This window comes from Plectropomus leopardus, chromosome 13, assembly GCF_026936395.1.
Source record: "Plectropomus leopardus strain MGB_pleo_1.0 chromosome 13, ASM2693639v1, whole genome shotgun sequence".
Lineage (NCBI taxonomy): Eukaryota > Metazoa > Chordata > Actinopteri > Perciformes > Serranidae > Plectropomus > Plectropomus leopardus.
Genome location: NC_142188.1, coordinates 16,758,083 through 16,774,716, shown reverse-complemented (window position 1 = coordinate 16,774,716; position 16,634 = coordinate 16,758,083). Strand labels below are relative to the sequence as shown.

Genomic DNA, 16,634 nt, shown 5'->3' with positions numbered 1-16,634 from the left:
ATCTGTGAGGGGAAGAAATGGAAAATCTGCTAGATTATTGCGGCTACCTGCCTATTATTGACTGATATGTGTATTTGTATGACCATTTATTTCATAAGGTCGTATGGAAGTCAAACGTTTTGAGGCTTTTTTTCTTTGTATTAGTGATTGCTCTGTTTATATAGACGATCTTCAGAGAAATGGCGCTCCGACTACAAGTCCCAGATTCCCCATTCAACGGCGAGCCGGAGGTTCAGATAGCACATTTTGTGCACGTTGGTACCTCCCTGAGTGCACGCAACCTACTGTCGTGCAGGTGTTTTGCATAAGGAAGCTCCTCGCTTTCGCTTTAACAGTGTGCCAGACGCTACCTGAAGTCATGGCTGACCAGGTGGCCGCCATGTGTGATCAGCTTATCAAAGCTGTGAATGTGATGATGGATGCAGAAACGGGCCAAATTTACCGACTGGAGGCCCTGAAGGTAGCATCGCTATGTGTTGCTAGCTAGCTGCTAACTAGCTCAGCTTGTCATTAATGTAGCGGTTGAGAAAGTAGAAACAAGTATCTGCGTGACGTTAGACAAATAAAAAGTCAGTTTCTATTAGGCGGACTAGTAGTGTTAGTAAGAGCATTGCTTAGGCAGTTCGTTTACGTATGTTATTGTTAGTTAAATTTGCAATAATGATGCTTTGCGAGCTAGCCGGTATGTCATGATTATCACCTCACCACCACATCCACTGTGGACTCATTCATTCATAGTGCTGGTGACATATGCTTTAATACTGGTCGTCCCGCGGAGCTCGATTTAACAAGTCCAGTTAACTTGAGCCTAGCTTGAATGTCTTCTTGATATGTTAGCTTTATGCTATTTTCAAGTATTTTAATACTGCTGAGACATATGTTGCTGCAGCCTCTTAACACATGACACGTATTGGGCTATATTAAGTCAAGTATTATTTTTTTTTAAATTCTGTTTATCTTGGTGTCTGTTATAACAAGCTTTTATTTTCCCCAACAGTTTTGCGAAGAGTTTAAAGAGACGAGCTCCTTCTGTGTCCCATGTGGCTTACAGTTGGCCGACAAAGCCCAACCTGCTGTAGTGAGACACTTTGGTTTGCAAATCCTGGAGCACGTCATCAAGTGAGTGTAACACAGAAATCAGTTAGGGGATTTTCTGTATTTATCAGAGGAAGGGGTGACTGGGGTGTGACTCTTTTTTTTTTTTACCCTCCCTGGTGCTGCATGTATTTTTCCTTGAGCCTCGCTGACATGGGGAAAATGCATGACCCTCCCTTCATCATAAATTAGTTGCTGGATTTTAAAACGCGCCCTCTGATGTTTGAAAGTCAAAAGTTTAAGACAGACTCTTGGAGTTGAAAATCAAAGCCTTGTCCTGCATGCTGGTTAGTTAGTGGACTACAAATGCTTTATTTTTGGCCAAACTTTAATTGATACTTGTAAAATAAAGTAATTTTGATGAAATATCCCTTTTTTAAGCTTAGATTTGGTTATGGTTTTTTTTCTAACAGAAGCCTTAAGTGCCTCATAGTGTGTTTAATACTGTGGAAAATTTGAAAATCTAACATTAATTTCTGTATTTACTTTTTTGGGCTGTGATTAATGTGGTAACTTTGGCAAGTTTTACAGAAAACATGCAAAAATTGGCAGTAAAATAAATACAAAATACAACCATTTAGCATTTTAGCCTCCCCCTTTTTGCACCACGCTCTATATGTCTGTGTGTGTGTGTGTGTGTGTTTAAAACACAATAAAAGCTGCATGTTACACAGCAAGCTTATTTTTCTTGCAGGTTCAGATGGAACAACATGCAACAACAAGAGAAAGTACATTTGAAGGAGTGTGCCATGCAGCTATTATCAAATGTAAGTGTGAAAATAGTGCACTGTTAAACAACATAAACATCTGTCTTGTGGGTCAAATAAAACTTGTCTTACTCTCACAGTTATAAACACTTTTATGACACCTGTTTTGGGTCATATCAGGGCACTCGCGCTATCCTGGAGGAGGAGAGCCACATCAAAGACGCCCTGTCACGAATCATAGTGGAAATGATAAAGAGAGAGTGGCCTCAACATTGGCCAGATATGCTGAAAGAGATGGAGGCTCTCACTAGCCACGGGGTGAGTAACTTACATAATGCAGGAAGCAGTACTTTACTGCATATCAGATGTGTTCTTTGCTAGCTTGCATGCAATATGATATCAATTATGTAATAACTTGCATGCAAATAAGTTCCAGTGAAGATTAGTCATGTTCATTTTCATGTGGGGTCATCATGTCAGCTTGGCCACTGTTAGATATTACAGGGTTTCCGCGGATCCTTAAAAAGTCTTAAAAGGAATTGAATTCATTAATCTAAAAATAACAAATGTTGGTTCAGGGTTCAGGTTTATTATTTTTTTTTTTTTTCAGTTTTGGTCAATTTAAAATTGGTATTTAAATTTAATCCTGAGTAGCATTAAAGAGGTCTTTAAAAGTATTAAATTTAATTTGCCTTAAGCTGTAGGGACCCGGTATTAGCAATAGTGCAACATCTATGAACCCAAGAACTTATTCCACTTAAGTGAAAACTATATTCCTAAAAGATGCAGCCCTTAAATCCTTTGCTAATGAATTTTTAATTGTCTAATGTAAGTAAATAAAGTAAAAGCAAAAATTCTCTTTTGCCTTTCACAGGAGGCACAGACGGAGCTGGTGATGTTGATCCTGTTGAGGCTGGCGGAGGATGTGATTACCTTCCAGACATTGCCCACCCAGCGACGCAGAGACATCCAGCAGACACTCACCCAAAACATGGAAAGCATCTTCAGCTTCATGATGGCCATTTTGCATGTTAATGTCGAGGACTACCGGAAACTGGTCAGTGGGGTCTTAACTTTTATAGTGTAACCCGCCCCCCTCCCATCCCATCGCTCTCACTGACTGCCACCACTTAAACACTATAAAAGCATTTATCTAGCAACATTACATTAATGCATAGTGCATTGACTCTGTTTGCAATATTTGCATGAGGCATGGTACCCCTACTTTTCAGCAACATATATTTGCAATATTTGAACGCTGAATGGTGTACCTTACTCTTAAATTTAGGGTTTTTATTTAACTTATTCTAATTTTTTTATTGTTTTGCATGAAGGCATACCTCAAATCACTGTGATTTCACTTTGCATGTGACGCTAATCCTCTTGAATTCTTGAATAAGTAGCATTAAGATTCATTTCTAAGAATAATCTTAAATTCTTATCTATTGATACATTCTTATTTATGTTGCTCAAAGAAAAGTGACTATAATATTTGCTTGATTTTTCTTTGAATCCAGAAAGGGTCACCTGGACATGAACTGCAGGTGAGAAAACATGCATCTCTGCTCTTAACTTAGTTCCTTATGAACTTTATCACTTTGATTACTTACTTTCTCTCCTCCTTCATTTTCCACACACAGGCCAGAGCTCACTGTCGAGTCGCTGTGGTTACGCTGAATACACTCGCAGGTTACATAGACTGGGTGTCTCTGGTGCACATCACCTCTGGAAACTGTCATCTCCTGGAGATGTTGTGTTTGTTGCTGAGTGAACCGGAGCTGCAGCTGGAGGCAGCAGAGTGTCTGCTCATCGCCATCAGCCGTAAGGTGAGTCACATCAGTGGTGATGGTTAAGCTGTAATGCTTGCCCGATGACTGCAAAGCGATTATTATTTCAGACCCATTTTTTTTGCTGTTTTTCATTAAGTTACTGCAGGACAATATTGTAAAAACATCTTACCAGAGTTGAATGGAATTTGTGGAAGTTGGGCTGTGGGTCGTGGAAAGAAGAACTGCAGATTCAGAGCAATAGTGCCACCGTGTGGCGAGTTATAACTTGCTTATTTTAAGACATAACCCCTGAACCAAGATGTGTTGAAGAAAGTCTTTTTCTTTTCATTCCTAGAAGGGCTGCAATTAAAGATTATTTTCATTGTCAGTGTATAATTTTCTCAATTTTTTTGAGCTATAATATCATAAAATGGTGAAATATGTTGATCAGTGTATCCCAAAGCCCAAGATAAAGTCTACAAATGTCTTTTTTTCCCCACAACCTAATGATATTCACTCTACTGTAATAAAGAAGTGAGGAAACTAGAAAATTTTCACATGTATGAAGATGGAGTTAGAGAATTTTTTATCATTGTCTTTAAAAATAGTTATCTATTATATTATATTTACTATTATCGAATTAGTTTTAGATTCAATTTATAATTGACAACTAATCGATTAATCGTTGCAGCTCTAATTCCTAAACAAACCCATCAATTTTGAAATGTTTCTTTTCTTGACGCCTACCGATTTCATCAACAAAATCGATCAATTGGACGTATTGATGAGCTTCAGAAGTGTTGAACTGATTGTATGATTTGCAGATATAATTATCGTAGACGTATCTTATTTGACATAGATTTCCCTGACTCTTAAATGCATCATGCAGTTGTAACCACATTTGAAAAACTTGCACAAATCTACTCCGAGATCCTGTAAAATCTGATTGAAAATCATTTAGACGGTGCTGTGGCTATATAATAATTTAAATGGCTTTAAGTCATGAGTGAGACTCTGACATTTTGTTGATCACCCCTGTGCAATTCCTTATGTTCTCATTATGTATCCTCCAAAATCCACCATCAGCCAATCACCATAACAGTCCTTTTCACTGTGTGTTAAAGATGCTGATCCAGATGCAGATTTTGATATAGTAAAATAACTCATTTAAAGGATCTTGCAAGTCAGTCGGAGGAGTTATATAGGAATATGAACCAGCCTAATCATTGCCTATGGTATGCTTGGCTACATCATAGAAAGTTGACATTAACAATATTTAGTAATGTGTAATCAATTGTGACATTCTGCTGCAGGGCAAGCTGGAGGATAGGAAGCCTTTCATGCTGCTGTTTGATGATGTGGCCATCCACTACATCCTTTCTGCAGCTCAGTGAGTTCAACTGCTTCTCTCCACCATCCCATGATTTACAGGCTTTAACCTGCCTTTGCCACTGCTATAAATGTTGTGTGTGTGTGTGTGTGTGTGTGTGTGTGTGTGCGTGCATGCGTGCATGCGTGCGTGTGTGTGTGTGCATGGTGTCACAGGTCAGCAGATGGACTGGCAATATGTAAGAAATCCTCTGATTCACAGTAAGTAATGTGACACATCTGACTACTGGGAAGCACAAGGACAGATCTAAGTCATAAAACACACAGAAGTAAGTTTATTCAGTACATCTGGCAGTGAATAATGGTCCTGTGTGTGTACCTGCAGAGCGGTGGAGGTGGTGGAGCGGCGCTACATCTTCCTGAAGAGGTTGTGTCAGGTCCTGTGTGCTCTGGGAGGCCAGCTCTGCTCATTAGTGGTGAGTTTGTCTTAATTTGACCACAGATTAATTCTTCTGTTTACATGGTCTTTCTTCTGGGTTTAGTCCACATGTTGTGTAAGATCACAGAAGCATGTTTTAGTAGTTTAACACTTGCATTTGTGTTTTGTTGTCTCCACAGGGTTCAGATGTGGAGGTTGAGGTACCTGCAAATCTCAGCAAGTACATGGAAGCACTTTTAGCCTTCACTACACATTCCAGTCAGGTGAGATAGCAAGCATTCATTGGCGGACTTCACTTTAAAGCTTTCACCTCTAAATCTTTTTGTTAAAGGCTACATATGAATTCTTAAGCTTTTTGTTTTTTTTAATCTTAATTGTGACTTTTTTTCTGCAGTTTTTAAAGTCGTCCACTCTGCCTACATGGGGAGCTTTGTTCAGACATGAGGCTCTATCGAAGGATGCGGTTGTTGTGGAGATGGCCATCAAATACCTCAGAGCGTCTATGACCAACCTCGTCAAGGTGAGACACTGATCTCAGTGCTACCAATTCCATATATTGAATTTGAACAGGTGTAAAGGTACTGTCTTTCTCTCCAGACTGGATTTCCATCTAGAGATGATAACCCAAGTTGCGAGTACTCCCGTGTGGACTTTGACAGCGATGAGGACTTCAACACGTTCTTTAATTGTAAGTATTACAGCCTAACTTTACTTAAGATAAGAAGTCTTTATTTTATGATGTGTTTCACAGTGTATGTTCATGCTTCACAGCTTTTAGAGCGCAGCAGGGAGAGGTGGTGAGGTGTGCGTGTCGCATGGTCCCTCTGGAGGCTTTCCAGATAGCAGCAGAGTGGTTACAGTATCAGATCACCAGCCCTATTGATACCGGGGCTACAACATGTAAGTGTCTGTCTTTATTCTTCACATGTGATGGGGAGGATTTTTCTGTAAATTTGTCATGGGTTTGGTTAATTTAACATGTAAAATATGCAGCAATATGGAACTAAACTTGGGCTTAAAGAGACTCCTGGTAGGTTAGATTTATTAGAGCAATCCAGCCTGCCAGTGCGTATGCATAGGCAAAATAATAGTTTTTGAACTTTTGCTGACCATTTATTTGATGTTGATGGTCATGAATTCTCACATGCAGCAAATTAACTTCCCTCTTTGCACCTCACTAGCTAAGGCTGCTGAGGGCCTGTGCTCCCTCCTGTCTCCATCAGTGGTCCACTGGGATGCGATGACCGTCTTCATGGAGTGCATGGTTGCACAGATCTTCAAAAATCTGGAGGAGGAGGTAACAGGATCAGTTTTAAGAAATGGCACAAAATTGCGTGAGAAAAATGATGTTGATTGTGATGATGTGATGTTTGCCCCCCTCCCTCCGCCTCTCACTGTGTAGAAGTTGCCCATAGATCAGAGCATGGAGCTGCTGCAGGCTGTGCTGAACTACGACACCAAAGACCCGCTCATCCTGTCTTGTGTGCTCACCAACGTCTCCGCACTCTTCCCATTTGTTGTACATAGACCGCACTTTCTGCCACAGGTCCTCTACAAGGTCAGCGGAGTCATCATTGACTACTACATGTTACTGATGTGTATTTCCTCGAGGCATATAGAGACGTCATTATCTGTAGCAATTTAGCCAACAAAATGATCTGTGTCTGTATATGAATATATGACTGGAAGTGGACGTGGTTTAAACCAGAAGTCATATTAAATTTTTTAATTGTTGTTCAAACAAATAATTTGTTTGTCCCTGCAGCTCTTTAAAGCCATCACATTTGAGGTTGATCAGGACAATAAGGTGAGGTGCTTTCACAAATAACAAATATCAGCACCTCATTATTTGTGTCCAAGACCAAAAATTAAATTATCCAACTTACGTCTCCAGGCACCTCGGACTCGAGCTGTAAAGAATGTGAGGAGGCACGCCTGTTCTTCCATCATCAAAATTTGCCGGGATTACCCACAGATCATCTTGGTAAATGTCCATGTATCCCAACAGCATGACATAGATTGTACTTTCTGTTAACTGATTGATTTTACATGTACCTGAAGAACAGTGAGCTTATTGGGCAATTCACACAATATCTTTTTTCCCTCTTCAGCCTTGTTTTGAGATGTTTTACAATCACGTGAAGAAGCTGTTCTCAAGCGACGCCACGCTCACTCACATGGAGAAATGTTCGCTGATGGAAGCTCTGGTGCTCATCAGTAACCAGTTCAAAGACTTTGCAAAGCAGAAGGCTTTTCTGGACGAACTGATGGCTTCAGTGGTTGCAGAATGGACCTCAGATGACACGAGACTGTGTGTTTGATTTCTATTTCCCACATGATGCCTTTTACTGTCATGGCAGATAGTTGACTGTCATCTCTTCTTTGTGTTGCAGTGTGCTGTGGGACCCCGCCGTGTTCCTGTCCTTTGTTGGGGCTGATCAGGTGGTCACTGAGCAAAGTAAAGATAAAGATACAGCGGGTCTCAACAGGGGACGGGTGAGTGTGAAGGTGTAAATGTTAGTATGTGAGCTCCAGTGACTGCAGAACGTCTGTCACTTGTTTTTTAGAGAGGTTGTAGACAGTTGAGATCATGATAGCGCATCATTGGTTTTATACACATATTTTTTTTATTTTGGTCTAAAACTGGTGAACTGACCAACAAAGCAACATTGTAATCCTCAGAGCCATGTCATTATTATTTCTAGAAATTGCTCGTAGCTAGCTGTAATAATGCAACAATTATTTATCTGTTTATCTTTCTTATTTTTCTCTAGTTGAGTTTCTGCTTGTATGCCATGTTGGGGGTGGTGAAGCGAGCACGCTGGCCTGCAGATCTGGAGGAAGCCAAAGCTGGTGGCTTCGTGGTGGGCTACACTCCCACCGGAGCTCCCATCTACAGAAACCCCTTCACCGCCCAATTTCTGGTCTTGCTGCCCAACGTGCTGGCTCTAATCAGGTACGTCTGTTACCTTAGTTATTCAGATGTGGGTTATTTGTGTAAAGTTAATAGATGTCTAACAGTGGGGATTTTTACATGCACACTAATATTCCACAATTATAATAAAGGTAACAATATTCAAAATTTGATGCAGGTCATGTAAATAACATATTTGTGTCACATATGACAAATTAGGCCTGTTTCCTGAATGTAGCATTTACCAATTAAGACGTGAGTTTTGCCAGTATTAGTTGAGTTTTAGCAGCATTGTTTTAGCATGTATACAGCATGTATGGAATATGTCTTTCAGTCGGGGGATTTACTGCAGTTTGCAAAGGTTGGGCAATAGATGCTTGCCCAAAAGAAAAGACCACATTACTGGTTGGAAGGAGAAACACACTTTGTTTTAAATGAAGACTTGAAAATCAACAGGTTTTTGGATATGCGCATATGATATTTGTATTATTACACAGTTAAAATGCACAAATTGAAGGGAATGACAGATTGCATTTTACTGGAATTGTATTCATGCGATTTCTTGTGACAAATGAATTGAATTTCATTTAGAAAACAGAATTAATATCGCAACACTAACCTTTTAGGAAGGTTGAAGGAATGAAAGAGGGAGGCTTTGTTCATTTGGTCACTATCAGTGAAACTTTGAAAAAATGCTATTTTGATTTAAAGAAGCAAAATGGCCTAAGCAGCTGCAGCCATTTTACTTTTCTATATTTTGACATGATAAACGGCACCTTAGGGCATATTAATTCGAGTAGCATGTCTGCATTTAGACACGTTAGTGGAATATTCATTTTCATTAACCATGTAAACAGCTTAGTAGGGATATTTCCTTTTGAAATAATGACAAAACACTGAATATTTTGTGCATGTAAACACTGTAATTATCCAATTTTTCTGACCATTTTGTTTTCTTTACTCCTCACCGCAGGACTCACAACAGTCTGTTCTTACCCGAGAACGTGGCTCGTCTGAGTGAGTCTTTCACCAGGGCTCATGAAGTGATGGACGCAGAGAAAAATGTGGTTCTTGGTAAGACGAGCTCTCTGCTTTTTTTTCCGTTAGTAGCCGTCATCAGAACAAACTTTCTTTCTCATGTTTCTCATCATGTGCTTCTTTCAGGTCTTTCTCAGCATCTTCTGGATATTTACGACTCTCCCGTGTATCGAACAGACCTGGAGCGAATGCAAGGATTTTTCACCACATTGTATGACAACTGGTGAGAAATTTCCCCCACACTTTTATTTTGTACTGTTTATTCTTCACATGCTTTTGACAATTAAACTCTGCCTTCTTACCTCTGTAGCTTCCACGTCCTGGGAAATGCAGGTCTGTCCCTGCAGCAGGAGTTCTACACCATTGAGAGGTTGGCGGAAGAAATCGCCAGCTCTGCTTTTGTCTCCCTCGACCACGTGCCTGACCACAGACTTCGACCCATGATTCATATCCTTATTTGCTTCATTTGATTTTTTTTTTATTTCCCTGCTGTAGTCAGTGGTTTGACATCCATAGGTGTAAAAGATCCTTTTCCAACACTTGCTGAAATTTGATACTTTGTGCTTTGTGTTAACATGGAATTTCCTTAACAAGTGCACGTGTGTTTCTGAGGCAGTTGGTGATATCGTGTCCTCCAGATTACTACAACAGTCTTCTCTGCCCCCTGCTGGGACCTCTGTTCGCATACATGCTGCAGGTCAGATCTCCACATTCTGTAACAATTATTATCAATTTCACCATCAGACACATTTCATTTACTCAGTCACTGTGGTTTTTTCATGGCCGCACTTTTGTTGCATATGACAGAGACTCAACGTCAAGTGGCAGGTCATCAACCAGAGGACCTCTGCCAAGTGAGTTGTGGGAAAGTGTTTGTATCTGTGTGTGTTTTTGTGTATATATCAAGAACCTGGAAATCATGTATTTAAAAAAAACGGGTAGTTTTTTTACATCCTCAGATGGGATGGCTATGGTTTGGTCAAAATGGAGGCTGCTGAACGCTGAATGAAAAAATACTTTTTTTCTTCTTACTTGAAGTGCTTTTTATCAATCAACAGATTGTTTTTGTAAAGATGTCCTCCTTCTCTTGAATATAATGGAACTAGATGGCACTCTGTTTGTGAAAATCTGGTCATGATTTATGGAAAGAGACATTGTTGTTTGAGTTTTTCAAATGTTTTTTTTTTGGCACTTGGAGCACCCCAAGCAGAGTACCATCTAGTTATATGAAACCTGTAGATACATGAAAACATAGTTCCTTTGAATCTTCATTCAGTTAAAAGAAGCTAAGAGCTCTTCTCAAATCACTTTGAAGTCTCTGTTTCATGGAAATGTAACTTATACAAAATGCGGGGGAAAAAACTGAGAAATTGTGGCTGTTTAACAGTAAAAGCACTCAAATACTGGCATATCATCAATAACAAAAAAACTTAAAAACAAAAATAAGTAACAGAAATGTCAGTAATGCTCCATTATTTGACTCTGACCTGTTAGCATCTAAACTGCAGTTTACAATTGCCCTTTACAGGGGCAGGCACAATGGACTGACTAAAATGCACATTTTTTGAATGAGACCATGTCCTGCAACAGGAGATTGTGGACGTTTGTGTCACAGTTTCAGTCTTGGTTTCAGATCCATTACACCTCACTGTCTGTTTAATACTTGGACGAAACAGGAAACAGGATATGTGGACTTACTGGTAACCTGTGTGTTGTGTTTGTAGTGGTGAGGATGAGGAAGAGGTGGTGTGTCAGGAGAGCCAGGTGACGCAGGAGATGTTGGAGGAGCAGCTGGTGCGCCTGCTCACCAGGGAGGTGCTGGATCTTCTCAGTAAGTCTCAGCATCTCTTAAACTTCTACCATTTCCATTTCCATACAAGTTTAAAAAACAGATGGTGGTGTTACAAAGAAATAAAAGTGACTTATAATATGACAACACAGAAAGGTAAAACATCTCAAGAATGCACAATTAATTTAACAATCATTTATTACCTGAAAATTATACGAACAGATTGTTGTGAAATAAACTGGAGCGTAAGGATTTAACAGTGAAAGAAGTGTACTAACTTGCATTGCAATGAGCACTATGTGCCAGCGGCTTTGCATTTGTCAGCATAATTATTGATTAACAATAAAAGTTTTATTACAATGATGTTACACTTGTTTTATGATAGCAATATAATGTCCCTATCTAAACTCACAGTAAAACGAAGCGTGAAGTGAAGCTCAGGGCTTAATTCCTTAATACTGCTAATGCACTTCAGTCATGTGGTAATGTTGTATTTGTGCCAGTTACACAAGCTAAAAACGGTTTCAGAAGGCATCATGAAAGTGAAAAAATCAGCCATAATTCCTGGATAGAGCTGAAACTCTACAAACTATGGCAGATAAGACGGTGTTCGTTCCAATAGGATTTGTCTTGGGTGACTTACAACCTCTTGCCTGAATTTAATGTCATTTACCCAAACTGTGCACTCCCAAACTAAAATAACCAAGATATTGGAAGGGTGATTTTTGATGTTACATATTGAGAGGGTACTAAGAAATATGGGGTGTACCTGATTGGCGTTTACTCATAACACACCCACTCACACTCTCAGGTCATATTCAGTTTGATCCCTCTTCAACTTGATCTGTCACACTAAACTTTTGTACATAATGATTTTATATACTGTAAATTTGTCTTGTTAATTTAACTAATCTGTTTTAACACTGTTGTTTTTAACTCTGTCTTGAGTGTTTTGAAAGGGGCCTACAAGTACAATGTTTTATTATTTTTATTATTTTGGATTCTAATAGTCTTCTTCCTCTTCTAGCTGTGAGCTGCGTCTCCAGGAAAGGGCCTGAACCAGCAGCAAATAAGGAGGAAATAGATGGTGAGAGTCAAATTTAAAACATCTATTAATGTGTTGATATTGTTTGTTTTTATACTGACGAGTGTCTCATCTTTTTGCTTGAAATGCACTCTCATAGAGGAAGACATGATGATGGATTCGGTGCAGACGGCGGCTGCTGCTCAGCCCACAGAGGAGCTGACGGAGTTGGGAAAATGCCTGATGAAACATGAGGTCAGCTGTGACATCCAGAGAGCAGCATGGTCACTCATGAAAAGCTGTATGTAAACTTCATGATTCTCTGTTTCTTTGTCCAGAACATCTACATGAACATGTTGACCCTCTCCTTCACCTCTCTGTCATGGAAGGACACCACTAACTGTCACCGCACTGCCTCCATGGTCTGCTGGACACTCCTGCGGCAGGTAGCACACTCAATGCAAAAGATGTGTAATTGTACACAGAAGTCCTGCTTTGATGTAGGAATCATGGTTCAGTGTTAGTTCAGTACATCGGTAAAAAACACACGCATAAGGATCAGCGTCTTTTTATTTGTTCTGGACAAACATTAGTGCAAAGGCAGGCAAAATCCTCCTGCTGAGGTCTGAGGTCAAATTTCACCTGCTGGCAACTTTGGTAAACTATTTTAATTTTAATAAAAATAGGGAATCTTTCAAACACTATTACACTACAAGAAAACTGTGAACACTTTCCCAAAAGATGACAAGTTACAACATGCTTTAAAACTGAAAAGCATCCCTCATGATATGAAACTGAAAATACTAAAGAAACAGGGTAAAAAAATCAAACCTGTGCATTAGGAGGACCATTACTCCCATCTCTGCCTTGGCTATAATTAAACATTTAAAGCATCCAAATATTTATCATCCTAGTAATGGGCACATATTGGTGATGCTGTTGAATGTGCGTTAGCAATTTGGATGTGTCTCCATTCACATTCCCTAGAGTGGAGCAACGCCGACACACAGTGCTCATTTCATGCACGCATGTCTCTCCAGTGCTGTTAACGCTGACAGGGAAGAATCAAACAAAAGATCTGCACACTATTAAAAGCTCCTGGTAAATTGTAATTGTGCAACGTTTCATATATTGTACTTTTAGCTTTGTGGTGTCAGGGTTTTATACTTCATTGAATGTTTCAGTTGTTTCTCATTCATTGTCTGTGACTTGAAAGGTGGCTGTAAAAAGTATCTTCAATTTACACACATTTCTAACGTTTTTCCTCCCACATCCATTATGTGTTTGTGCAGGTCGTAGCGGGTAATCTTCTTCCCGAGGCGGTCACATGGTTCTTTACCAGTGTTCTTCGGGGCCTTCAGGTTCACGGGCAGCATGAGGTCTGCAACTCAACCCTCTCTCAGCTGGCAATGCTCATCTATGAAAATCTGGTGAGGCTGAAGGGAATGTTCTGTCATATCTGCTCTTTGCTGTTCAGTTTTTCCTGTGAGAGTAAAAAAGTCACCCAAGAACTGCAACATACTGTATTTTAGCTTGTTTTGTCTATAACATGTTTGGAAATAGTAAGTAATGACTGAGACGATGTCTTCAGATCGAATGTTTTATCTAAATTATAGCCCAAAATTCAATTATGTTCAGTTTACTGTCATAAATGACAATGGGAAGCATAAAATCCTCATATTTGGGAAGCTGGGATCTGTGATTATAATGGCAATGTTGCATGAAAAAAAACAGATTTTATAGTCATATAGTTCTGTTTTTTTAGAGGCATAACAGAAGTTGCTGTCTGTTCCTGAGCATGTGTCTCTTTTAATGTCCTCACCTGTCTGTCCATCTCTCACAGCGACCTCGCTACGTAGAGCTGAGAGCCGTGATGACCCAGATCCCAAACATCAGCATGGAGGCTCTGGACCAGTACGACCACAGGCTCATGGACCCCAACGCCCAGAAGATGGGAGACAAGAAGAGGAAAGACCAGTTTAAGAAGCTCATAGCAGGAACTGTTGGGGTAATGCCACGTTTAGTCACTAGAGAGCAGTGCTGCTCTGTAATATCCCACTGTAGCAGCTCATGAGAGGTGACCACAGACACCAAGTCATTACTCAGCGGTGTGATTCTGGCCGTACTGTTAAATCTTCTGCACTTGGCAGCAAAAAAAAAAAGTGCAGCAGCTCAACAGGGCTGTACAGTCTAATGAAATTCTTTCTGGTAGATCTCGGATAGCTCTGTTTAACCTCTCCCCTCTCTGCCAACAGAAAGCTCTGTGCCAGCAGTTCAGGAAGGAGGTTCATATCCGGAATCTTCCATCGCTCTTTAAAAAGCCGAAGCCAGACAACGATGTTGTGAACAGTGAACCGTTGGGCCTGGCGGCGCTCTTCTCCCCGGAGAATGATACCCTGTAGGATTGCACAGCGGTTCTAATGGACTAAGTACTGACTGAGTTATGTGTACAAACCAGGGTTTCCCTCAGCGTCCTCCAGCTGGGACTCTACCGAACATAACTGTCAACACTTCAATCTTTGATTCCAAGCCTCTTTGTGCCATAGCAATACTCATAAGTAACACCTTTCTACAAGCCATTTGTGCAGAAAAAGTCTCACACAACAAAGTTTAAATCTTGTTGCACACTTCCTCTCCATTCCCTTGCTCATACTAATTAGTTAGATCTTTATTTCAAAAATGCCAAATAAAATGGGAGAATTAAAAATAAATATGAAAAACGCACCAGAATGCCCATCGGACCTTTTCAGTAAACAACATAAGTATTTAATGTTAGAGAAGGAGTAGGAGGAAAATAATGCTTATCAAGTCCTATCTCCTTTTTTCAATTTTATATTTAAAAAAAAAATTAAACTTGAATATTCCCAATTTCTACCCTAAAATTTACCATACAGACCTCAATCAACTCAAACTGAAATTAAGACAAAACAAGGGCAGATCATTCTGAATAAGCACACACACAAAAGAACAAAGAAAACATCAAAACAAAACACAAATTCACATTATCAAAAGCAACCTACCTATCTTGTAAAAAAAAGGAGGTATATGAGCTATGGGAAGTACTGCTAACTGTTTCAGATTAAAGAACGGTCTGTGTCCGATTGTGTTAAGAGACGATCTTAAAATTGCAGACAAACCATAAATATTTGCTCTGCAGCAGAAGCTTTATGGAGACACATCACTATCTTGAAACAGGACAATTCTGTTTTCTGTAGTTTTTCAAAAATAATGGGCAGTGTTTGCCCATTGCCCAGCGTCGTGCACATGAAGTACGTCAGCTTTAAGAGACGAGGGATTCAAACCGAGAGCCCAGCTGTGGTTTCATTGGCACTGAACGAGTTCAAAACAAGCAAAGCCAGTTTAGACAAAAGCGGCAGGAGTGGCCTGTTAGGAGGGATTGTGTGTGTTTGTGTGTGTTTGTGACGAGGCGGAGGTTAGTGCTGGCAGATATGTTGTGAGACCACACTGCTGCTGTACATTCTGGCTCAAGAAGAAGAAAAACCCTTGGAAACATCATGGTACTTTATTTGCCGTAATTTCTTTGACTGAACAAGCTGGACCGCAGTCTGGTTCTGGAGGATGTGCTCAAGGTACCTCAGGTGCGACGTTCCCCAACACGGGGTGAAGATGCTTTATGGAAACAAACCATAAGAAAGGGGGAAAAAAAAGCAGCTGGATTGTGTTTTCACGAATGGTTATTGTAGATATATATATGAACAAGATTTTTCTAGTTTGCCGATGTTACACAGTAGTTGGTTTAGGCAAGTTTGTATTTTGCCACTCAGCAGAATATCAGCAGAACTCACTGTACACAGCCCGAGAACTGTTTTAAACTGCATATTTAATGCATATCTGACTACAAAACAAATAATGCAGCCACATTTTGTGCCAAAACACTCACAGTAGACCTGTTGGACAAACTTGATCAGACAAAGATGTTTGAGAAGCAAAACCTAAAAATGTTAAAGGGTGGACTCAACGACAAATGTGTAGCTTAATCCAAGTCTTTATGTCGTTTCAAGCTGTTCAGTTGGTGATGAATTTCTGTTGTTTTTTGTGTTTGTACTGTTTTCTCTCCAGCCATGAGGAAAAAATGAACCAGCACTACATTCCCCCCATTGTTCAAGAGATTGTTTTAAAGCAGAATTTAATGGATGTGTTGTGCTCATAAGGAGCTACCTGTCATGGTCGAGTGATTTGTTTTTGTGTTTTATAGATTCAGACATAAATTAATGGGAGTTGTTTGGGCTTCCAGTGAGCCCCCTTTACATGCGTATAGACCAATTTCAGCTAATTACTGAAAACAGGTTCACATCATACTCGCCTAGAAATAGGAACATTTATGATGCTTGACTTTCCAATGAATTCTTTTCCCTGTCTTTGTGCTGACTGATTGTTCACATGTGGCCATTTTTGAAAATGCTCGTTCAACACTAAAATGTTATGTACAGAGGAGAAAATAGGCTTTTTAAAAGTGTAGTGCGGTTTATATTATGTTGTTTTTAAATAAAAACAAAAATTGGATCTTGA

General features: G+C 39.8%; 1 protein-coding gene across 1 annotated transcript; it reads left to right on the top strand.

The window, feature by feature from the left end:
• The first annotated feature begins 218 nt into the window (after window positions 1-218).
• xpo5 (exportin 5) lies at window positions 219-16,634 on the top strand. Its single transcript, XM_042502475.2, has 33 exons — window positions 219-460; window positions 998-1,119; window positions 1,790-1,862; window positions 1,983-2,120; window positions 2,677-2,859; window positions 3,320-3,346; window positions 3,443-3,628; window positions 4,885-4,961; window positions 5,117-5,161; window positions 5,286-5,376; window positions 5,519-5,602; window positions 5,734-5,859; window positions 5,937-6,027; window positions 6,111-6,239; window positions 6,521-6,636; window positions 6,742-6,897; window positions 7,105-7,146; window positions 7,234-7,323; window positions 7,451-7,650; window positions 7,733-7,835; window positions 8,114-8,295; window positions 9,227-9,327; window positions 9,418-9,514; window positions 9,602-9,738; window positions 9,891-9,988; window positions 10,099-10,145; window positions 11,016-11,122; window positions 12,108-12,167; window positions 12,265-12,359; window positions 12,443-12,550; window positions 13,397-13,534; window positions 13,948-14,112; window positions 14,360-16,634. Exons 1-33 carry the CDS (start codon window positions 359-361, stop codon window positions 14,504-14,506), a joined length of 3,663 nt encoding a protein of 1,220 aa, XP_042358409.1. The 5' UTR covers window positions 219-358; the 3' UTR covers window positions 14,507-16,634.

Excerpts from the sequence above, each read along its gene's own strand:
- xpo5 (XM_042502475.2), top strand. The coding sequence starts at position 359 with ATGGCTGACCAGGTGGCCGCCATGTGTGATCAGCTTATCAAAGCTGTG. Across the intron at positions 5,162-5,285 it reads AAGAAATCCTCTGATTCACA|AGCGGTGGAGGTGGTGGAGC; the intron begins GTAAGTAATGTG and ends GTGTACCTGCAG. Across the intron at positions 6,240-6,520 it reads TGATACCGGGGCTACAACAT|CTAAGGCTGCTGAGGGCCTG; the intron begins GTAAGTGTCTGT and ends GCACCTCACTAG.